General features: G+C 42.7%; 1 protein-coding gene across 1 annotated transcript in view; it reads right to left on the bottom strand.

Annotated features, from left to right (window-relative positions):
* Positions 1–4,953: 4,953 nt before the first annotated feature.
* The window catches only part of XPO4 (exportin 4), a 451,711-nt gene continuing 431,585 nt past the window's right edge, over positions 4,954–25,079 (bottom strand). The window contains exons 21-23 of the mRNA XM_086935208.1: positions 15,437–15,554; positions 15,248–15,340; positions 4,954–8,251 (exon numbers count right to left, since the gene is read on the bottom strand). Of these exons, the coding sequence (XP_086791334.1) occupies positions 8,054–8,251; positions 15,248–15,340; positions 15,437–15,554 (409 nt within the window). The 3' untranslated portion in view covers positions 4,954–8,053. The remainder of the gene's footprint in view (positions 8,252–15,247; positions 15,341–15,436; positions 15,555–25,079) is intronic.

Raw genomic sequence — 25,079 nt, 5'->3', positions numbered from 1 at the left:
GAGGGTCATATTTAGGGCTCTCAGGGCCTGTGAGCATTGCCCATCAAACCATCTTGAAACATCCATACTGGGGGAGCGTGCTGTTTCTGCTGATAATAGACTATCCACCAATTGTGCAATAGCCATGAGTGCCTAAACTAATTCAACACCCTGTGCTTCTGGATCAAGACATTTCAGGATCACCTGCTTGCCTGTGTTAAAAAGGGAGTTATTAAAGGTGGCAGTGTCAACCCGCGCCCAGCCTAACCGCCTACCTTGGTCAGTAGCGGAAATCGTTTCGCCAGGTAGTCTATGTGATACTGGGTGGGGTCGAGGGGCAACAAGTGACATGGTCACAGTATTGTGATCACTAAATATATTGTAACAGATGTTAAAAAAAGGTTATAAACCTCCTCACTGTGTGGGAAACAACGATAAAATCCATAAATGACGAGCAGCCTCTACCTTTATAAGTCGGAGGCACAGTTATACTTGGTTGGGTGGCAATCCGGTACATTGTATGGGTTAGGCTGAAGGTATTTATGAGGACACTCAACTTTCTCCCTTCCTGTGTGTGTTCCATATGTGGCCCCTTTTTAATGTGCAGGTCGACCAGTCACAATGGGTCACCCTCAAGTTGGGGCACAGATGGCAATTGAAGTCTCCAGCTAGAATTAAATGTGACTGTGCTACACCTTCTCCCTGCAGGTCCTCCAACCGTCTCCTTAATTCATCAAGGCAGTTCGGTCCCTGCACATGCTGCTGCGCGTTATAAAAATGAATTAGAGCTAATCGATAAGTCTTACTTAGGAATGTAAGTCCTTGCACTACATCGAGTTCCATGACATAGGTTTCCACCTCCCATGTATCCTTACATCTATAAACATAATTAAACCCCCCCCCCCCCCCCCCCCCCCTTGCTCTACCTGCGCTGGACCTTAAAGCTGGACAAAAAAATGTTTTACAGCCTTCTAAAAAGAACTTATTAGCTGGCTCCCATGTTTCCTGAATACATATTATGTGGACATTCCTAATATAATGGAGCCACTGCTCATCTCGAAACTTACTAGCTAAACCTGCTATGTTCCCACGAGACTATTTTTAAATCACACACAATTCGCCCCTCCTGGGGGCAGGAAGGGGCAATGGTAACCCCCTCTACACTAGCCGATCCCCTTTCACTTTGATCCCTATACTCATAAGCGGTTTCTGATGTTACGCCAACAATGGTCTCCACCCTCCCACCTGGTTCATCAAGGGGTGCAACACAATTATCCACGACTCTCCCTTTACTCTCCCCTTCTAGTAGTCAATCTATATCATTCAGATCCCTCAGAGGTGCAAAAGCATGTCTTGATTTTGTGGGGGCCCCACTCAGGGTAGAGCCCACTACCTGCATAGCAAAACATTGAGAAGATGAGGGTTTAGAAGGGGGTCTGTAAAAAAACAACCCAGTGGTAATGGTTTAATCCCAGAATCTACCAGGAATGATTGCGAAAAGGGGTGTAAAATCTTATGGACCAGAGTGTGACAATTACACTATCCCCATGGAATATTTTCTTGGACCTACCAATCCATGCCACCCTCCTAGCCATCAGGACGTGCCTTTGCTCAGAGATTTTACATTGTTTACCTAGCCAGTGGGTTACCTTATTAATCAACTGGACAGTTGACGCATCCTGTGTACTGTCTTGTCCTGGGACCCCCACCAGAAACACTGTATAAGGACAGCTTGCTGGCAGGGGATCTATAACTGGCAAATTCAGGTTATTAGGGACAAACTGGGTGGCACCACTGGGCACCCGATCGTGGAGTTGCTGTCCCCGCAGGAGGCCCCTTTCATTCGGCTCACTGTTCGGGGAGGCCAGCCGACCAGGCATGATTGACCCCGTAGCCAGTTCCCCAAGTCCTGTAATACCCTTAATTGCTAGAGGGGTCTGAGTCTCGGTGCGTGCCACTACAGAGGAAGTAACAGTGGGAATTAATTGATGAGCAACTTTATTCTTATAGGCTACAATCTGGGTACATAGGGCCGAAGGGGGTAATGATTTTTCAATTTTGGAGAGCGTTGCCCTTATGTCGATAAGAGATTTAGAAAATCATTTAAAAGACAAGAGACTGTTTCCACATTTGTTTGTTTCAGGGACACCAACAGGTCCTCAACGTCCTTGGCGACATTAGTATCTGGGCCTTTAATGCCTACCCCTGACTGCTTAGGAATTGTTTTCCTGTGTACTTTCCGTTGTTTCTTTGGGGCCGGAGGACCACTCAAATCCGCACAATGAGTGGTATGCGACATAGCCCTGCTCCGTGTGATCTGGCCAACTCAGGTTGGTGCCGGATTAGGGCCTCCTACCTCTTCAGCTTCCTCTACTTGCCCCTGGCTCCGGACATCCTCTGCTACCCTTTCAGCTGCCTGGACCACACTCCCATCCAGGAGCAGTGCTGCTGATCCAGCCCTGTCCAAAGAAAGCCTCCTCTCCGCTTTGTCAATTTCTTTAGAAATTACCCCCACTGCTTCTATCAGGAAGGAGTCAATAGTAACATTACTTAAGTCCTATGGTGAGCATGTGGGGGGCACCTTTTCTCTTCCCCATGGTGTGCTAATCTGTCAATCTACCAAACCCACCTCCGCACCCCGGGCAGAAATACTTACAGAGTTTCAGTAGGAGAGGGGGCACACAAAAAAGTACTCACATGGGCTTCGTTGATAGTTACTGTCATGCATGCTGCTTTTCCCCTTCCCAATGAACAATCGATATCCCAGTCTGCCTGCGGATGAAAAGTACTGGTCCACTGGTCTAGGGCCAAGAGATTGGGCCCGGCCTCGTTCGTCTGAGGACGAGCGCAGATGTGCCCCATCTACTTTTCTGCGTCTCCCGGCTGCGAGAAAGCTGGGATTAGTAGTCCTCCCCACCAAAGCAAAGCAACACAAACAGGGGCTCCCCTTTATTCATAAGAAATGGGGGCATTAGTGGCCTTCGTAATCACTGCGGTCCTCCAGCCGAGTTATGCATAGCCCCTGAATTACAACCACTGCACATCAATTTGCGCTTCCATGGTGTCCTACAGCCCGTATCGGGCCAGCAGTCTCTATCCCAGCCACCACAAGCACAATAAAGTGTTGCCTTCAATTAGTTCCTTTATAGAATCACATTAAAGTACACAAAAAAAGTGATGGCTGGGATGCTTGAATTAATCTCTGCCTCTTGTAATTAGTTGGGCCTGCATCTAGTACATAATTTCCCCCCCAGAATGTCACCTCAGATTAGACCCAGCTATGTGCAAATCAGTCTTGATCCTGCTTCAAAGAGAACAGTCCAGCCCGAACTGCCGAGCCAGGTCAGGCGGGGTGTGTGTGTGTGTGTGTGTGTATGTGTGTGTGTGTGTGTGTGTGTGTGTGTAGGGGTGTGGGTGTGTGTGTGTGCAGAGACCTAAGAAAATATAAACTATATATACATACATACACCGCCTCACAGTTTGAGATCTCAATACAAGCTTCCATTGTCCATTCCTAGTTGCTTTCTCGGTCGTTGCAGCCAGGAAGTTGGATTGAATCCTATTGCCTTTGAGACAGACACCCAATTTACTCATTATCAGAAAATCTCTGCAATCATTGCCTTTACAGAGCTCTGTTTTTGTTGCTTATTTTTTTCAGTGCCCTGATACCCTACCAGTGAACACAGAGCTTACCATAAGGCAAGTAACAACTGTATTCAACTATCACGGCAGGAAACTTCACTTGAGTAGTTGGCATCCATTTGAGGTCTTTTACCCTTTTATAAGCATTCGTCTCTTTATCCTGCAGGGTAGAAGCAAAAAATGCCAACTATTTGATGATAACCAGGGAAGCTGAATCAGCCTTTTGTTTGTTGCCCCATGCTTTTCATGTCATAGATATTAAATGAGTCTTCTTCCAGGCAGATCCGTTTTCAAAAACACTGTTCCCCCGAAAGGTTTGTAAGGCAGGAATCCGGTCTGAAGTGGCAGACAAGAAAAACTAAAACCCAGTAATTCGGTGGCCTTAGATGAGGCCCAAAAGTGCAATGTTAAGGGATGTTAAACTTTTCTTCAGATTCTCAGTAACGAATGTCAAAACATCAAATCTTCGTTTTCTTGTTAAAGGGCAAAAAGACACCAAAAAACGCCTGTGTTAGCTCTATGCTAAGGGCCTTTGAAAAACAAAGCAGTGGTGCTGCGTACTGGGCTCCTAAGTCTTAGCCATGCTAGCCCCTCAGTTTGTCAATAAATGTGTCAATAACTTGCATCCCTAGTTCTGAAACCAGATACTCATTAGGTGAAGTAGAGAGATCATGGGTTTGTGGTCATTGGAAAGGAGTCTTAAAGACAATCCAGTAAAAGGGCTAGGTTATCAAAATGTAGTTTATGGTTTCACCAGGAAAACATTTAGAAGACCTGTGATTTCCTGCTAGTCACATTCAAAACCATATTAATCTCTAGTGGATGCATGTTATGAACAAATAAATAATAATAAAAAGCTGCTTCATTATTGAGATCTAGAATATTTTGTCAGTGCAAACTGGTTGATAGAAAATGGCAATTTAAGGTGGATGAAAAGATCCTCTTGGGAAGGGGTGCAGGAATGGGACATACACTAGTGAGGAGGGAATGACCATAACAGGTACAGTTATTTTTCTGGTTTAAAAAAATATTTCAGAAGCAACCTCAGGTCAGCCACATTGCGGGTGCCATAACCAATGATGGGAAACTGGACAGCAAAGGATAAAAGTGCAATTGTATGGCTGCCTAGGACTATTGGTATATGATACAAAGCCAGCTTTTGGAGCAGATTTTTCTTTACAAACCGTAATCAAAGTTGGTAAGCCATGAAGCACTAGTTTTCCTCAGCTGTCTGATATGCACAGTCTCCATTTAGCAATTAGGACTGCAATGTTTGCCAAAACGGTAGTGAAAATAAAAATGCACTACAGAGCAGAAACACTGAAAGTAGGCTAGTGAGTTGGCTTTCATTTTAATTACAAAAAACTACATTCAAAAATGTATTGTGCACACACAAGAACATTGAAAAACGTTACCTAAATGTGAAGAATTGTTAAATTATGTCACTAAAATATATTTGAAATCATTTGGTTTGGGTATTTTATAAAACGTGCGGCTGTGTTAGAGTATGGCAGTATACCCACTTTATGACCAAAAGTGTGAGACAGCCTAAAAATAATTACATCCATACATTCAAAATTAAAATACTTGTGAAAAGTATCATACTTTATAACAAATAATCTGCCTAGCCATTGACCATCATTTATTACATTGTATATAATACATTGTTTACAATTAAAGTCAATTCCTCTTGTATGCATATGTGCTGTATTGCACAATTTAAGTCATTTTGCGTACGTTTTCAACATTCAATATTTTAGGATCACCTGACCATTTGGCCTCACTTGTATCAATACAAAAATGTTTATACTATGTACAGTTTGGGAACAAATGAGTAACACAATTGAATGCCTGTAAATTAGCTTGCAGTTGGCAAATAAATAAGTTGCTAGTTGATCTTAATGTATGCTTTTATGCTCACAAACATCACTGGGTACGTACTGGCCATGATAAATGTGAAAGAAAAAAAAGAAAAATCAAACAAATGACTAAATAGTACAGTACAACTTAAATGCAGTACAAATACAGACTATAAGAACTGAACTTTTTTTCAAGATGTAAATTGGTAGATCTCATCAGGTCCCAAACCTATACAACCAGCTAAAAATAAAGCTTTTGTTGCTCCATGCTTAACAAAACACCATGGTTGCAACACATACATTGGACTCCTCATTCTGCCCCAATGCTCAGGCAGTGCAAGTCTGTGTGGGTCAGATGTGCACAATTTCCCCTTTATCAACTGATACCACTGTGCACAGTGACCACCCCGTGGTCCTGAATATTTGGGTAGAATTTGACACATTGACACTTTTGAAGCAAGTAGGCAGGAACTGGATAAAACCAGTCACAGCATACCATGTCGATTTCAATTACATCGACTGTCACTATAGGCTGTTTCAGATGTGCCAAGGCATAAGTTTAGAGAATCAAAGGCAGGCCCCTGCAAGTGGAACCACGTATAACAATCAATCATTTACACACACACAAAAAAAAAAGACGACTCAGCCCTTGCCCGCCTCCTAGAACAAGAGAAGGCAAGGTGAAACAGTTTCTATTATGCCATACAAATTAAGTAACTGAACAGGTTATTAAATAACTGCTCTTTTGAATAAGTGTTTCAGACAAACGAACTAAAAAAAGGCAAAGCCAATCATTTTAGAAAATGGCATAAAATGTAGTGGATAAGTAAATTATCATATGCAATTTGCCTGGAAAGGTTTCTACATACTCAACAGACCTGAACATGGGCAGTTGTTCAGTTATCTGTGTATTATACTCTAACAGCTGAAATCTCTACCTCAATGCCACTTCAGGATGGACATAAGCAGCTGGTTTCTCCATGCCCCTTTTTCAAGAGTCTTCATGATTTAAACCTTGACTAAGGGGACGGCCAAATCACACAATCCCATGACCATGGTCACATCTGTAACAATGACCTTTGCTGTCTGCTGCAGTATGTTGCGAAAGTGAAGCAATTTAGTTAAGTGCCTTGGAATTCATATAGCTACATCCTGCTCATCAATGCTGCTCAATTTATTACTGCTCTGCAGAGGCCATTGAGTACATGATAACTACTTAATGTAGGAACTGGAACACATAAAACTCAGCCATTTGTATCCAAATCTGATCTGAATGTAGGGTGGTGCATCTATTTATGGGACTCCAACTAAAACTTGAAATCTCAACATCTCCCCAATACAGCAAAGATTCACTCAATGGACCAAAATCAAGATTTACTAGTGAAAAACGGCACTTGTGAGAAATGTAAAAAATAAACATTCCATAAATTAACTGGAAACTTGTGCACAGGACCGCACGGCAGGCTCCACAGTTTGTAGTTCTGACTGATGCTACTGTGCTTGAGATGAACTGCTGAAGATGGCACAGATTTGCAAATTTTCTGCTACACACGGCACTGAAAAGGTGAAGTGAGTTAAACTGTTTTTTTGTTTACAAATTTAAAAACGATATTGAAAACATTCAACAGCGCAGTCCAAGCTTAACAAGCTCCTCTAATGCCCCAACTTAAAAAGAGGGCGTGTGTCACAAACCACGCCCTCAAAATAGTTATTGCTCAATCAAACAGTTAAATGGAGAAATTTGAGTTTGCATGAAAACAAATGCAATGTAAAACATACAGACAACTCACATCTGAGCAGCGCTCAAATCTAACCATGATGCCAAAAAGAGATGGCTGCAATGGAAGCATGCCACTTGAAGGCCAACATCCAAATACACCCTGTGAAGCTTCAAAAATGCCTTTGATTTGTTACTAAAGTATATATTTATATATATATCTTTTTTAATTAAGGCAAAAAAACGGTGACTATTCCTAAAGCTCATTTTCGGAAACCAAAATATACATTTTTTCCCTCTGAACTTTAGAACACAAAGTAGAAACCTGCTTTGAACAGAACATGCAGCATGTGGAAAATGTAGAAAATAGCCCACAGAAGTTAAAAAATACCATTTGGTATGCTCAATGGACTGGACACGTAGCCTTCAGAGAGGAAAAAATAAAGCTTAGATTGCTCAATAATTTTTAGTTTTTAAGTGTCTACGGCATCTTCAGTCTAACAAGTTCTTCGGTAAGGAAAACATTTGTTGAAGAATATCTAGCCATGTATGCTTTCAGACTGTAGGAAAAAGGCACTGAATAGTTTTATTGTGCCCTATCTGTTTGCACATTTATGGAATTTCTCTTTAAAAAAAGTCAGTCATTCATTACAACTCACAATTGTGACAAGTTGTGGCTAACAGAGCTGTAGAAGCCGATTTCAAGCTGACATGGATTCCACGGTGCTATTGTGTTCAAGCGCGCTCTAGATCCAAGAGGGCTGCTAAGAACTCGGGAACAGCGTTCCGCCAGCTTTCGGCATTTTTTCAGTGCACTTTGCAGAAAGGGTCTCATCTAAGACTATAGTTTTGTGGGTTATTTTACACAAAGGAGGCCGCCAACATTTGCCATAAATTCTTCTAAACTTTTGAGGAAGGACATTTTCTGCTTTCGGTCCAATGTAGGAGGGGTGCTACTTGCAGTGAGCTTGTGGAAGGCATCTGCTAAACGCTGGTAAATGAGAGGATCCTTCTGACTGGACAACAATGATTCAACCATTTCTGAATATTCGACCTGTGGGGGGGGGGGGGGGGGAACAAAAAACAGTTACTGGCCAGAAACAAGAATCTTCATCAGGCTGGTATCTCAGACTCTATTGAAAGGACAATGCATCTCATCCATTTTGAATTTTTTTACTTCATAGGAGAAGAATTTCAGCTACATTGCTAGCTTTCAAAACAGCCTGGGATTCAGGCGAGAGGAATCCAACTGAATTCCTAGGTACATACAACTTAATGAATTTTTCCAAAAACGACTTCTTCAAAGCTGTATCATTACCTAGTACTGAAAGAACCCAACCCAGTAGCGTTTTCGTTACAATGTGAAATAATCAAAAAAAAGATTCTTATAATAAACTCTGCCAAGATGCATGTGTTATGTTTGTAAAAATAAACACTGAGCAGGCAATTACTCACTATGTTAAGATACTAGGAGAATACTCCTGCATAGAGCCATTCAAAGGGACTGTAAGTGGGATAATAACGTAAACCTAACAATCAACGTTACACAGTTATATTTACTCAGCAAATAGAGAAATCACCCTCCTAGTTTAGTATCAATCCTCAGATTATCCTTTAAACACAATGAAATATTTAAGAACCATTCATCATCAGGTAAATGTTAATTATAAAGATCAAAAAGCATACAATGTATTTATTTGATTTTTTTTGTAATGATAGTGCTGACCACATCAAATTCACATTCAAGTACTTTATACTGGCGCAAGACAATGACCAGAACCAATTCTAAAACCATGCATCTGTACAAACTGAAAGTGCAGTGTATAATTTGAACTTGAATCGTACAAAAAGAACGGGATGAAACAGTGCAATAACAAAGAGAACACAAACACATACGAACACACAAATACAACATAATGTTTTAAACAAAAAAAAAAAATCCTGAAATTCATCATCAGCTAAAGTCATCTTTGTTAACTTTAACTCATGGCCTAAGGTACTTTAACTTGCGCTCCTGACACGAACCGTCATCTCATCAATGATGTTATTTCAAATGTTGCAGTGATGTTTTCAATGATAGAACAGGACATGAGTGATGTAATATCTGGGTTAATTAGCTGTAAATGACGAGCGCATGAGTTATAGATACCATAGGGTAAGTTTAAACCCCTACGTTGTCACTGAAATAACAAACGTCATTTTTTAAACGAAGCAAAGGTGCACCAGCCATAAATTCAATCAGCACAATCAAGTCAATTGTCCATAACCAAAAATTAGAGAAGTCTTCTGTATTTCTTTTTTCCTTTCTTTTTTTTATTCCAGGAAAAACACAGCGTTCAACACAACGGACAGCAAACGCGTTTTGTCCATTTACAGGACTTCTTCTGGGCTGTTGTGCAAACGAATAAAAATACAAATATAAGGACAAACTTACAACAAAGATATGATACTTCATGCATGAAGACAAGCAGCCTGGTTTGCTTGCCCTTAGAACACAACAAAGAAGGACTAACATCATATTACAACATTATCATATGACACAAGGGCAATGATACATAAATACTCCCTGCTCTTGCACAAAAGGCAGAGTTAAAAACAGTCCCAGCCGGGGCTGAGTTTATCCTAGGGACCTTCATATGTACATGTCTACGGAAACACTACATTGGAACATCCTTCAAGCTGACTTGAAAGGGGACGCACTCATTGTATGTAATAGTTTTAGGTAAGCTAATATAGATCCCTTACTAATTCTGTCTGTTACCACGTGGAGCGGATATCCATTGGCTAAAGTATCTGCGTAGGCTATTAGAACAACATTGTTGATTCAGATAATCACATGATGGCGAGGTGATAGTATCTTTATCACGTCACATGATGCTCTCCCTTAAATAGATCTGTATACTTGTCCCCCAGGTGAAACAAGGCTCTGACAGTATTAGGCTCACATTGTGCATAAAAGGAATCTCCTTAAGAGCGCTACGGAACACAATTTCAACCGTTTTGAAAGGTATGCTCCATCTTACAAGATTCTTGTTAATGTTGACTCTGGTCTTCTAGCTCCTGTGTCGTACATGAGAAATTGTGGAATAATTATGTTACATGATGTGTTCCCTTTCTTTTTTTTTCCTCTTACAAATAGATTTTTTATACTTGTCCCTCAGGTGTAATACGGTTTCCACTATATTAGGCACATATCCTGTATCAAGGGATCTCTTCATGAGTGCGACGAGATGTAAATTGAACCGTTTTTTGTAAGGTATGCTCCAACCTTAAAGACTGTTGGTAACTTGTCAATTTTAAGTTTTATCGAGATAGGTACAATATAACATCTCTTAACACAATGCAAGTTAATGTTTTAAGGGATAGAAGACTCGCTTTGATGTATTTACATCTTACTTATAAAATGTGCTTAGCTGTTACCTCATACCTTGTAGACTGATTTTTGACAGGGAACGTTATCCAGAGAGAAATCCCCCGCTCTTTCCAAAACGCCTGGATGGGCTTGACCCGATCCTAATCCTATGGTGGGTACATATTTTTCCCCCTTCTTTTTTTCAAATGTTGTATCCGCATACAATGAGTATCATTTTGATGACTTGCGCTCTTTGTATTCATCCCCCCTATTATCAAGGCTTGGTGTGAGTGACCACATTTTTTTGTCTTTCTTGAAAGCCTTACTATTATGTTTGTTCTGCAACTTCCGTATTTTGTGCTATTAGGTCTTTTTTTTAATGTGTTGATGATTTACAATGTGACTAGGACACTATTACGTTTACCGTTTCTAAGTTGTTGCCCCTCTCCCATTCACGGATGCCCTGCTTACACCCTTCACTTATCCCATTCTTTTCCGTCTTTTCACTCTGTTCTAATTTTTTCCACCCTTTGTTTTCTCCTTTCCTTATGGACCTTCAGGTGATCTCTCTTGGTTACTCTCTTTTCCTTAGGAGCCCCTTGCATTGGATCACATTGTCTTTCCAGTGTAGTATTTCCGTAGATATATACAAATGAGGGTCCCTAGGATAAACCCAGCCCCGGCTGGGACTGTTTATATCTCTGCCTTATATGCAAGAGCAGGGAGAATTTATGTATCATTGCTCTTGTGTCATATGATAATGTTGTAATATGATGTTAGTCTGTCTTTGTTGTGTTCTAAGGGCAAGCAAACCAGGCTGCTTGTCTTCATGCATGAAGTATCATATCTTGTTGTAAGTTTGTCCATATATTTGTATTTTTATTCGTTTGCACTTAACAGCCCTGAAGAAGTCATGTAAATGGAGGAAACGCGTCGGCTGTCCGTTGTGTTGAACGCTGTGTTTTTCCTGGAATAAAAATAAAGAAAAAAGAAAGGAAAAAAGAAATACCGAAGACTTCTCTAATTTTTGGTTATGGACAATTGACTTGATTGTGCTGATTGAATTTTTGGGTGTTGCACCTTTGCTTCGTTTAAAAATTGTTTAAGTCCCAATTGGGAACTAGTTCTGTGACGGAGGGTACCGAACAGTGTGCACACAGCTCCCACCTCAAATAGTGGGTAATTTACAAATAGAGTAGAAAGATTCGGTTAGGTGCTGCTAGACAGGAGGTTCCATTGGCAGTGCTTCTTTATCTACTGAAACTTTAACGTCACTTTAACCTTTGTTTTTTTCAGAAACTTTCTATACAAATAAAGAGTGTATTAACATATGTAAAGCCAACCCCTCGTAGGGACTTGACCAGGCCCTGCGAGCAATCCCTCACAGGCAAGCAACTGCACACTGTGCACATCCTGTAGTATTGTGCAGCGTGGAGTTGGCCACAGGGTCTCGTCTAGTCTGGTCTGCCCCCCCCCCCCCCTTTTGTGAAGGCAGTCAACCCCCCTTCTATTCAGCAGCAGGTCATGGTAGGCACAAGCTTTATTTTTTTTAATTGGGGAAGGGGGAGCACTTTCAAGCTGCCACCAGGCTATGGGATGGCACCCTCCACTCTGCTCCTGCAATACAGTCAGAGAATAAAGGGTTTTACAGCGTGCCTAAGCACATTCTCTTTAGTACTTAAATGACTTCCTTGAAATAGCTGAGTGGCACATCCACTTACAGGATACACCAGTATGTGGCGAACAAATCTGTGCTGTGTCACTGTGTGGTATGCATCCTGGGGCGGGTATCGTTCGCAAGTCAGACTCCAACATCCTATTGCCGCTTCTAAGTTGGCACCTGGATGTAACTAGAGCGTCTACACTGACAGATTTAGACCATGAGACAGTCAGACGTCATGAGTACAGAGCTTTTGGGGCAAGTGGTTACCGACTGTCTGGTCTCAGATCCTACACCACACTGATGCTCAGCGTCACAGGACGACCTTCAACATGGTGGCCTGATGGTCTCCAAGTGGCATGGCTATCTAATGTCAGCAGCAAGTCGCTGCTCCAGTCGTCACCTTCCTTGTACCTCCAGGGAAAGTAAGGCACGTCTTTCACATCAGGTACGCGGTCGCCAGCGGGCATGCAAGACCACTTGCTACCAAGGGCCATGGTGTCCATAATTCCAAAACTGCTTCCTCAACATGCTCTACCACAGACTTTCAGACTATACATGCGCTGGCAGTACTAGCATCAAATTTATGGATTGCAGGGTATAGAGACTAGCAGGATGGATGTAGTCTGCTTGCAAATTCAGGCAGCCATATGAGTTGCAGCTTGTTCACGTCCCCCTCTGACATTCATCATAAAAGCAGGTTCATTTTAATTTAGCAACCTGTCACACCCTAGCTGTTTATGAATGTACTTGTACTGGGTAAGTAAAACATTGTCATTGGGCAGGGTTTTGTGCTCAGACCAAGTATGACGTCTTGTTTCTCCTTCGCCCCAATCCCAATTTTTAGGCTGATAAAACTAGAAGTGGATTGAAACCAAATCATGGACTTGAATGTGGAGTGCTTAATCTCAAATATCGAGGCTCTTTGAGAGGATGCACTTTTTATTGGGGAGATAATGCAACCGGGTAATAAGGGAAGCAAGCTGCGTGGCAAGAGCAACAGTAACTAGAACACAATCACAGAAATCGATCCCAAACTACACTCCATAAAGTAAATGTCTCCTAGATCACCATATCCCACACACCCACCACCACCGTCTCCCTTTCCTACTAATCTAATATAGATCAAAGACATATTTGAAGATACTCTCAAGCTCAGCGGCTAGCTTTTGTTATCCTCAATATTCCATACATCACAAATCTGGGCAAAGCAAACAGCCCACTACAGCATTTCATGCTACTGACCTGGAAGCTGTGCAGCTGAAAGAATTGATCAAATGGCCCACCATTCATATGCTAAAAACTAGTTGTTTAGGTAAGGCACATTTCGTTCTATGACTGCAAGACAACTGCTACCTTGCGGGACAGGGAGAGAGGAAATGGTCATGCCATTTAAAATTAAACTAAATGGAATACCAACAGAAACCTACAGTACTGTAAAGTCAGAAATGTAAACACATTGGTAGGGAAGCCATCACCAATTTAAAAAAAAAAAGAAGAAAAAAAATGTACTCTTGCACCACTCTCGACCCCCACTTCCATATACTGTTTCTAAGCCCTTGACTAAGCCCTTGACTAAATTAACTTGAAAAGTCTTGCCGACCCTGCAAAAAAGACACAATTAGTTCACAGGGAAAATTGTGAAACCATAAACGATAAATTGCAAATAAGTTGAAATGACAAGCTACATAAGTAATGAAGAAAAAATAGCGCTCAAAATGTACAGCAATCTATAACTCCAACAGTGCACTACTCAACCCAAAGCGTATCAGCAACCAGAAACAGTTGAGAAATTTTGCAACATAAAATCTTCGACCATTTCCCCCTCCAAAGTCTTACCCAAAATGCACACCATTTCATAACTAAATTCCATTACATGAACCAGGTTTATCACTAACTTTTCATCTACCTCACATAAAAACAATCAAATCATTACACTGAACCCTAGACTTAAATACAAGTAACTTAAGATATGCAGCAATGGCAATGGTAATCACCCATATTGAAAACTCAATTAATGATATCCGCTGCTGACTCAACACCTAACACTACCAGTGACGGATTCTGCAGAACCTTCAGACACATACACAAGCATCATATTACAATAGTTCAACTGGAAAGACACCCATTCGTCATACCGACAGGAGGACGGAAAGTCATAGGACTAACCTTCCCTTGGAGATTTCCACTGTGACAAGCCAGAGGCAGAAACTATAAATCATGGGCAGAGAGATCACAGAGCAAACCACAGAACAACAACGGAAATTCAACTGAGGCAACCAACTAGACCAAAGAAATGCAGGTACCGGACAGTAATGTATGGCATTTCAAAGAATCAGATATTCTCTCTTTCTACCACCTTTAGCGGATACTGGTTTGCCCCCATTTATTTTGTCACTATGCACCAGACTACAATTTCAAGAACATGGAAACATCATCCATGTGGGCCATCCCATCACTAGGCTACCAATACTGACCAGCATCCACGGAGTCACTGGAAATGGTGAATGTTCTGCCTCAAACTCAAGAGAATGACAGCTCCTAAATATTCCATGTCTCCTACACATGCAGGCTGAAACTATGTGTTGTTAGAAAATCACGCTGATTTGTGGTCATGGTCTGAGAAGTACCTAAAAGGCTCAGCATTCTCATAGCAATATTTTTATGACTTTCTTTAATATTAATAATCAATAAGAACATTTTGCTACACGCTTGAGACCCAGGGCTCAGAACAGTCAATTTCTCTCTCTCTTTTTTTTTTAATAACTCAATAAAACAGACTATTGAGAATGTACCACCATTTTGAAAGTTGCAAAAGATCTAGGGTTAGTTAAGTTTGCAAAGTTATGATGGTGTAAATGACAAAAGGAAGTACATCATCAATTTTGTCTTTTGCATGACTCAGTAATGTCAACGATTTTCCATATTTATAATACTGTTGGGAAGAAAATAATATCTTGCATATAAACACATGCACATTCTCATCAACATTATCAAAGTGACAAACTACCCAAAAAATGCAAATAACATTTTCATACCTGGTGCAAGCACACTAAGGTGTAAAACGCTTCACCAGCTGCCGTGGTCATCTCTGTATTGTGCTTTTGCAATACAAGCATATCAAACACAAGCTAAAATAAAAATAAACAGTTTCAATTATTTTTCAATATCCCGATAGCGGACTTGTATATCAGTGATCTAGTTTTTATGAACTATGCTTGGCTTACCTTAAGAAAGTGCCTAGTTGCAACTAAAAGTGGAGAGTCTGTTTCCTGTGCCTTTACACACTGTTCTGCCAATGGTGTGAGTGCTTCTAGACACAGTTGGCAGACCTCGGAGCTCATTCTGGTGTAAAATGTTAAAGAAACCAATGTGTTTTCAAATGGTTAAAACACTTTCGTTCAGGCCATTTTCAAAAATAACAAAACCATGCATTTTCATAACACAAATGATCACTAAAGAGAATGAAGGATAACTGCGTACTTTGGCAGTTCTGTTATGCTCTTAATGCTATACACTTCACACTTCTGATTCCACTACAATAAGGCTTCCTCCACTGCATGTCATTTCCACATTCATAAAAGTGAAATCATGCCGGAGGACGTTGTGTGGAATCCCCAGCTGTAAAAACAATCCCACACGGATGGTTCCAGTTCACAACTGAACTGCCTATCAACCCACACACCCTTGACTCCTATAAAATCCAAGGTAGCACAGAATATGGTATTGTGCAGACAGGGCTGTGTACCTACCCCAGCACTTTATCCCTTTATATTAATGGCCTTAAAGATTACCTGGGGCTTACTGACAACAATGCTACCACATTAGCAAACATAAGGATCCCTGCCTTCATGTTTGCTCACAACATACCCCATGGGCTTACAAAAGCTCCTGGATCGCATTGAACAATTATGTGGGGGATCAGGGCCTGGAAATCAATTTAAGGAAGACAAAGTACATGATTTTAACCCAGGGCACTCGACCAGGGCTAATCCAGTTCTAGCAGGGTCTCCCCTTGAAAGAGTACATTCTTTCACATACTTTGGTATTACAGTCACAGAATATATGGGGTAGCAGGCTCACATCACCCAGCGTAGGCTTAAACTAGAGCAAATTGCGGGGGAATTTCAAAGATGGCATTTAGATCGCAGTTTTGACCAGCAAATGTACCAATCGCAGGATCTGGGGTAAGCTAGATAAGGTGCACAGTTGTGAGGCCATGTGGATGCGACTATGCTTGATTTAGTTGAAAATCGGCTCATCAGGCAACTGGTAGGTATTCCCTTAAGTATCATGTTACTTCCCTTTAGACTCACCCTCGAGATGAGACTTATCAGCCAAAATTGGTGTATGCCCGATCATGTACTAAAAGAGGCTCTGGACTACTCCGGAGCTCCAACAGTACTGGGAAGGACTAGTAGAGATCCTTAGCCTCTCAGGCTCTAATAAAATTCCTCGGATCAGGTATACGAGATCCCTCCTGGGAAAAATTGGGTTAGTAACACTTTGGAGTACCCAAAATGAGTCCGCGGGGATCTCTAAAAACACCATTAAAAAAACCTATTGGCAGCACATAGACCTTGCATTAAATTCTAAGGAAAATATAAGTTCTTTGACCGATGCATTTCTTGCAATTAAGGACGTTTACAGCAGAGAAAAAGTTTATGGATGAGATTGAACTTCCTTTGGCTAGGTGCTTGTTCTTGCAGTCACGCTACGGGAGCCTTCCTCTTCGGTCTTTTACAGCTAGATGGGCTAAAGTACCCATGGCTGTGCCCAACATGTGGTGCTACCAAGGAAACCTTCGACCATGTTTTGTTTTTCTGCCCGGCATATGAGAGCAGTAGGCGATGCTGGATCGTTCACTAGGCACTAGAGAATATAAAGTTGCCTTAAGGATACTTGGATCTGATCTCAGTAAGCCATTCATTTTGCACTGACGCGTTACTAACTGGCTATGTGAAAAGTTAGGGCAAAGTATTGCGAATCACCTGGGAGCCTACCAATGGTAGATTTAGAGATACGCTGTATTTCGTACACCCAGTCCTGGATCTTAATGCTTGACTTTCCTCCTCCTCTGCTTTATTGCGCCTATTAACTGACAGTTTTTAAATTATTTAAAATCGGCTGTATTTAGAACTTTCACGACAATTGTCATAACTAATGAACTGGATTTTAATCATTTATGCTTTTTACTATTTAGTCTTTAAATTGAATAATGTGTTTTATGCACTTTTATGGCTGAAATCAAACTGTATTGAATTTAACTGGTATAGTTCAGAGGCCATTCATGCAGCAAAATGGAAAAACATACTTGCATGGAACATCAACTTTTTAGGTAATTATTCAAAACAATCTCCGTAAAATGCCTGAATTGCAAAAACATTCCACAACATTCATCAATATTTTAGTTTCAATATATACTTGTACCTTAAAGTTGTGATTTTTTTTTTTTAAGGAAAAACAGACGCGTCAGGTACTAAAATGCGATTGTGCAAGACTGTGGAAGGGAAGGCATGAATGGCTGCAAGGACAAATGGATGCCAGTAATACATGCAGGAAAAGCGTAGGAGGAAAGATTACAGAGAGAGCTAAGACTTAAAACAGTGAAACTTCTCACCGCCCAAAAACAAACAATTAACAAAATTAATGAAAACACAATGTTGTGAACCATGAATGTTGCATTATATGTAAGCAAAATCACCTTCTCTTACGAAAGGCGGCTGGTAAAAGCTATGCGCTCTAATGTGCATACAGTTAACTAGCTTCCCTTGGTTGTCCAGTGGGCACTATAACTTCTAAGTAGCCTATAATGACTGATATAACATTTTATGAGGCAGCTGTGATAAATACATCTGGGTCTAGGTTATTAAAGGGTCAATTTGGTGACTGTACATCTCAAAACCCAAGTTGACATTAAAGAAAGTAACTGTTAGAAATGGAATTTCTGGCTAGCGGAGACTTACGCCAAAGCGAGGCAGAAACCACCACTCTAGTCAGAATAAGGGCATTACACTTCTAAAATAACCCCTGCTCACCCCCTTGGTAGCTTGGCACGATCAGCCAGGCTTATCTTAGAGGCAGTGTGTAAAGCATTTGCACATAACCAACAGTAGAACAGGGAACCCACTACAAAAGGACACCACACCAGTTTAGAAAAATATATAATTTCGATATACTTAAGACAAGACCAAATACGATAAAAATCCACAATACTATACTTAAAAGTTCATAATTCCAAAAATACGCTAATTAAAAAGAGTTCCTAGTGTGGGTAGCTCCATCCGGGCTACCACAGCGTTGTGAACAAATCCAACAGTTCTGGCTGGTTGCGGGCCAGCTACGGTGTCAGGAAGACCCGCAAACAGTACTTGTGAGATATGCAGGGCGCAGAGACCCTTGAAGTCACTTGCGTTGCAGGTCGAGCTCCTCTCTGGTGGAATCAGGAGCGCTGGCGCCGGCAGGCGTCAGGTGCTGCGGTGTGAATTGCAGCGGTGCGGCGTGCGGTGCCCCCAGGTCGCGGTACTAGCAGCGGCTCGGTGGCGGCGTCAGATGGTGTCGTTGGTGAGACCAGGGTCGCGGTGCGAGATGAAGGCGGTGCTCGCCACAATGCTAGCAGGCCACTGTGCAAGCAGCGTCGTCGTTGCTGAAGCGCTGTCGTCAGCTGACAAACTGGAATAGATGGCGCCGACAGGCCAAGGCTGCGGTGCGGGGTGAGGGCGGGCATTGTGTGACTTACAAGCAGTGCTCTCGAAACACGGTGCGAGCAGCGGTGTCGATTTCAGCAGGAAGTGGCGGCGTCCGGCAGTCCAAGGCGTCCTTGTTAAGCAAGGTGCCCACAGGTCGCTGTGCGAGCAGCGGCTCGGTGGCGTTGTCGGTGAGACCAGGGTCGCGGTGCGGTGGTGCTCTCTGCATTGCCAAAGCTTCGGCGTGAAGCGAGGCGGTGCGGACTGCGGTGCCCACAGGTCGTGTTGCGGGCAGCAGCTTGGTGGCGGCGTCAACAGGCGTTGTCGGTGAGACCAAGGTCGTGGTGCGGCGTTGCTTTCTGTGGTGCCAAAGCTTCGGCGTGAAGCGAGGCGGTGCGGTGCTCACAGGTCGCGGTGCGAGCAGTGGCTCGGTTGCGGCGTCAACAGGCCATGTTGGTGAGATCAAGGTCGTGGTGCGACGATGCTTTCTGTGGTGCCACGATGCTTTCTGTGGTGCCAAAGCTTCAGCGTGAAGCGAGGCGGTGCGGTGCCAACAGGTCGCGCTGCGAGTAGCGGCTCGTTGGCGGCATCAACAGGCGTCGTCTGTGAGACTAAGGTCGCAGTGCGGCGGTGCTATCTGCGGTGCCAAAGCTTCGGTGTGAAGCGAGGCGGTGCAGAGTGCGGTGCCCCCAGCTCGCGGTGCAAGCAGCGGCTCGGTGGCGGCATCGGTGAGACCAAGGTTGCGGTGGGGCATTGCCCTCTGCGGTGCCTTCAGGACACAGTGTCGGCAGCGGCGTCGGAAACGTCATCAAGTTGCTTTTCCTCTCTTTGCAGCACAAAACACACAGTCCTCAGTGCTGCGAGCAGAAGAGCTTGAAGTCTTTGTTGTTCCTGAGACTTCGTGAACAGGGGGCAAGCTCTACCTCAAGCCCTTGTAGAGACTCACACATTGGATTGCAGAAAGTCCAGTCCAGGTCCAAGACAGAAGCAGCCACTGCAGGTCAGCCCAGCAAAGCAGTCGTTCCTTTTCGCAGCTTCTCCCTCTTGGCAGTCTTCTTATTCTAGATGAGTTTTGACGTTCAAGGGTCTGGGACCCAGTATTTATGTCCAAAAATCCTTTGATCTTTCAGGCAGAGGGTGTCTGTGCCCGGCCAGAACCAGTTGGGCCTTCTCTGTTGTGAATTCCTGGCAGGAGGTGGAAACAGCATTTGTCAGAGGCAGACCAGGCCCTTTGAGGTGCAAGGAAATCTCCTCCCTCCTCCCCCTAGCCCAGGTCTTTTCAGCCCTTTGCTGACCTACCTAGTCCATCTGGAGCCCCTGCGGCCCCCCCCAGCCTTCTGTCATCCAAAGCCCAGACAGGCAATCCACATTCCATCAGAGGCACACAGGATGATTGAGCAAGAAAATACCCACTTTCTAAAAGTGGTATTTTGAAATGCTGAATGTAAAAATCACCTTCTTTAGCTTCTGAGTTCAGGCACATTAAATTTTATTTTCTTACTGAATTCCCTGGGCCAGTTATGTTTATAAGATATTATAAACAAACCTCCCATTCAATCCTATGGGGAACTGGTCGTCTTGCAATAGTGAAAAACGAAATTGGCTTTAATTCTTCAATTCACTATTAGGGCATGCCACACACATACACCAGGGCATGTCCTACCTCTCACATACATTGCACTCTGCCCATAGGGGTACCTTGGGCCTACTTGAGGGATGCTGACATGTAAGAAAAGGGAATGTTAGGGACCAGCCAGTGTATGCACTGGTCTAGTCGACATGGCAGTTGCAAACTGCGCGCAGACTCTACAATGGCAGGTCTGAGTTACCGTTTTCAGGGCTACTCACGAGGGCGGCAAAACCAGTGCTAGCATTTGATTCACCCGCCCTGGCACGCCCTAAATACCTTGCTATCGGCTAACAGGTAAATCAAATATCCAATCATGGAAACACCAATTCATAACACAATTTACACAGAGAGCATATGCACTTTAGCACTGATTTGCAGTGGTAAAGTGCCAGGAGTCCTAAAACCAACACATTCAGGTCAGGGAAAAATAGGAGGAAAAAGCAAAACGTTTGATAACCCTGCATAAAGGGCCTTTTGCAACAGTAACCTTCTAAAATGTCTATTTTAGGTGAACGATAATGAATGGTTGGGTAAACAGAACTGCTTTTTCTATACACAGGATGGTCCCTTTTAGAACTTTGAGCAGGTTCTCTTTGTGGGTTCACCATGTCTGGACTAAACGAAATAGTGCTGTTTTTAATGAGTTGACATGGTAGAATAAATACCTAGATGATCTCCTAGAGGTCGGGAAACAAAAACAGAGTGATATTATTGATTTAACAAATCTGTACAGCTTTAAACGGTGTACGTGCATGCTTTGGTTGAGGGACAGCTTCATTCTGAATTCTTTAGTACCGACTGTTAACAAAAATATAATTTTGTGTGTGTCCGCCACTATCATACATTAGTAAAGTTTGGAATTTGTTCCCAAATTGGAAAAGCGGGAACAGGTACCCACTAAGAAAACAGTAAGATGGTGAACGTGCTATTCATTTTTTTAAACGTAATCTCAGAAAGCCTTAAGCTGGGAAGATCGTAGCATTTGGAAAAGAGTCAGGAAGCATGTGAAAATGGGTAAATCAGACAGACTCGATTGGTTGGTGAATAAGGAAAGCACATCTATTGAAATTATTTTAATACATAGGGAGATTGGAACTAAAGTAAATATTAAAAAATTGTGGTGGTTCACGAATTAGGAACATTGAGACACAGTCTCCATTTTCTATCAAAGAATAAGTAACAAAAATCCTGAAGGAATTGCAATAAGTGAGACTCACTACAAAGGAACTGTACCGCCTCCTAATTCACCCTACTCCTAGGACTAGGGGGAAATGATAGGAGAATGCTGGGAAGTGCCATGCTCCCAGTGTAGTTCTATTACGCCTTTGAAAAGGGAAACATCCGGAACTACTAGGGTAGTTCCGAAAGCCGCAAGCGCAACCATGAATTTAACACTGCATGATTAAGGTAAATGCGCTCTAATGTTCAGAACGGTAGGAGAAAGAGGAGCGTCTGGAAGCGGACAGGTAAGTGGGGCTTGGACCGGGTGGCGGTTTGTGGTAGATTTCAGGGGTGGTGTGTGTTCAGGATCATTTTATGGGGTGGTGGGGGTTTGGGGTAGTATTCAGGGATGGTGGGGGCTCGGGTACTGTTCAGGGGTCGTGGAGGTTCGGGGTAGTTTTTAGAAGGGTGGGAGGTTCGGGGTAATTTTTAGGGGTGGTGGGGATACGGGGTAGTTTTCAGGGGTGGAGTGAGGTTCAGGGTTGGGTGGAAGGGTTTGTGGTAGTTCTCAGTGGTGGGTGTGTTCGTTGTAGTGTTCAGGGGGTTGATGTATTTTTAGGGGTGGTTTTTAGCGCTCAGGGGGGTAGTGCAGTTTTTAGAGATTAGGGGAAGATGGGGTCATTTGTAGGGCTTAGGGGGAGGTTGGGTAAACTTAGGGCAGGGTGATATTTAGGACAGGGGGAGGACACAGCGTGGGAGTTGGGAGGTGGTAGGGGTATTTGCACTTCAGGGTGGGAGGGGGACGGGGGAAGTTTGGACATTAGGGCGGTGGGGTGGTAACCTTAGTCACGCATACACCTTTAACATGCATGCCTTTACCAAAAAAAATTGTGGTAAAGCAATGTGTGGGTAAGACGCGATCCTTATATAGACCGCGTTATTTAGGTATGCGGGGTTGAGGAACTCGTTCCGTCATACAACCCTTTGAAAAACATGCTGGTCTATGAGTGGCATGGGACAGATACTTTATTCCCAGCAATTATAAAAGAAAGAATTGGGGTTAACTTGGCAAGGAACTGCAGCACTCTACAATGTACAGATCTGGTGTCTATGCAATAAATGTGATCCAATACTTAAAGGTAGTGTCCTTAGGAATACATACAGTAATCACCCAACTGATGGACAAAGACAAAACCGATATCATCCCTCTGAGAAAATGCATCAGATTATTTAAAAATTATTTTGCTTATTACGTGGTAGATAAGACAGGGTAGGAAGAATTGGATGTACCTTCTTTAGATGGCAAGACAGTGGTGGCATCAGTAGGGTGGGAATCCTTCAAGAAGATACACCATCATATAAACTTTAGACCTTTATTACCTTGCTGTGTAGGGTACCACAGCTTGATTCCAAACTGGACAGATTATCTTGGATGCTTAGGAGAAAGAGCGGCAATATGGCAAAAGATAGCAATATAGACCACAATCAGTACTATATTTTTTCTCCAAAGCCCAGCCGGGCGAGGAGTATTTTATTCAAGAATAACACAATCTTTAATTGACCTGAAGGGGGTCAAATATGAACATAAAGATAGGGTACAATCCTGTACCTATCCCAAGAAAGTAGAAAAACCTTAGAATCAAGAAAGGTAGAAGGAAAGAAAAGGGGTTTTGCAGGCAAGTAAAAAATTCTTTGGAGCCAAAGAGTGGCTTGCGATTTAAGTAAACAATTCCGCAATCACACTCAACAGTGTCAACAATTGAATATGTACAATAAGTTACATGTTACACTGTTTTAAAGCGTCAACGTTTCGATCCCTAAAGCTCCTAGTAAAACGGGATCATCATCAGGACAATTTTAAATCACTGCCTGTTTACAATACGAACGCCTGTGAAGATGAAAAGAGGAGAAAAAATGGAGAAACAAGGTAAGGCATCAGCCTGAAATAATAAAGTTTAAAACCATTCAACAGGGTCCATGAATAGATTACGGTCCACTCTCAACTACATCTCATGGTGAACCTCACATCCCGTCCAAACTAATTGGTTTGGGTTCCCTAGTACCTAGCACTTCTATACCCCACCGCTCTTATACTTACCCCACACGGAGAACTCTCCTCCCCTTCTCTCTTCAGCAGGGTAACTATGTCAAATCTGGCCCCATTGTACACAGACGATTATCTTAAACATTTATGCTCAGGACCCTCTCTGCTTTCAGACAATGCAGACATCTCCAACCAAGTCAATACCTCAATACCGGAACAACTAGAAAAACTGAGAAAAAAGCAAGTTCGTCTACAGTTAATGGTATTGATGTTAACTGATTACCTTAAGGCTGAGGTGATCCCCCTGGGTCTCCAAGTTCGGAATATACCGGGTATCTTCACGGACAACCCAAAATACATATCAGGATTCAGTTACATAGGGACCACCTGTTCCCGCCATTGGTTGGCACTAGGCATTGACACAGCGTCTGAAACACTGAAATCACTAGAGGTAGAAATTGCTGAAATTCTAAAACAGCTTGAGGATTCTGATACTACTGCTGACAGCAAAAAACTCATAGAACAGGTAGATAAAACTGTTGCAGAGTTCTACAGAATTGAGCAACAAAAAAAAATCAAATAAAGTTAAAAAGGATATAAAGTCCTATAACATTGAAACAACTTATCCTTACTTACAAAAGGATTTTTATACGACTAAGGCATACACCAAACCCCAACAAAATAGACCTTGGGGTAGATTTAACAGGAGACAGAATCTGGTAGGTTTCTCCGACACCTCTGCCGAGTCGTCTGACAATTCGGATGCCGGCGAAGGATCCAGTACATCAAGACGGGGTGGAGCACATCAGAATCTGAATACTTTTTTACCGAGAGGCCAGCAAGAACCGCCACAACGAGGGCGCGTCAAGAAAGCTCAGAGATGGGTCAACCCCCCCCGGGGGAACGGAGGACCAGGAACAACTATTACCAATGGTAACACAGACTGCCTCCGTAACTGACACCATCCCCTTTTTTAATCTTACCACTCACTTGCTGGCTCAAGATGAACTTTCCCTCCTGAAAAAAGGCCTCACTTTTGTTTCTACTGTGGCACCTAACTTCATGGAGTTACACACCGAACTCCTAAGGTTCTTCAGGCGGGTGCGGTTGAAGGCATTTTTCCAAATTCACACATCTCCGGAAATAAATGCACAGACTCCTTTCCGCCCCCCTTCAACCTTTTTACCATCTGCGAGTTTAATACCACCAGAGGTAATCACATTTGAGAAACTGGTGCTTAAAGATCTCTCAAGTATGAAACAACAAAAAAGGTTTATACCATACAACATCACACTTAAAGAAAAACAGGCCATCTGTTCCCTGAAAACCAATGACTCAATCGTGATTAA

This window comes from Lissotriton vulgaris, chromosome 8 (assembly GCF_964263255.1).
Source record: "Lissotriton vulgaris chromosome 8, aLisVul1.2, whole genome shotgun sequence".
Taxonomy (NCBI): Eukaryota; Metazoa; Chordata; class Amphibia; order Caudata; family Salamandridae; genus Lissotriton; species Lissotriton vulgaris.
The sequence above is the reverse complement of the archived record's forward strand: the minus strand, read 5'-3'. Positions and strand labels throughout refer to the sequence as shown.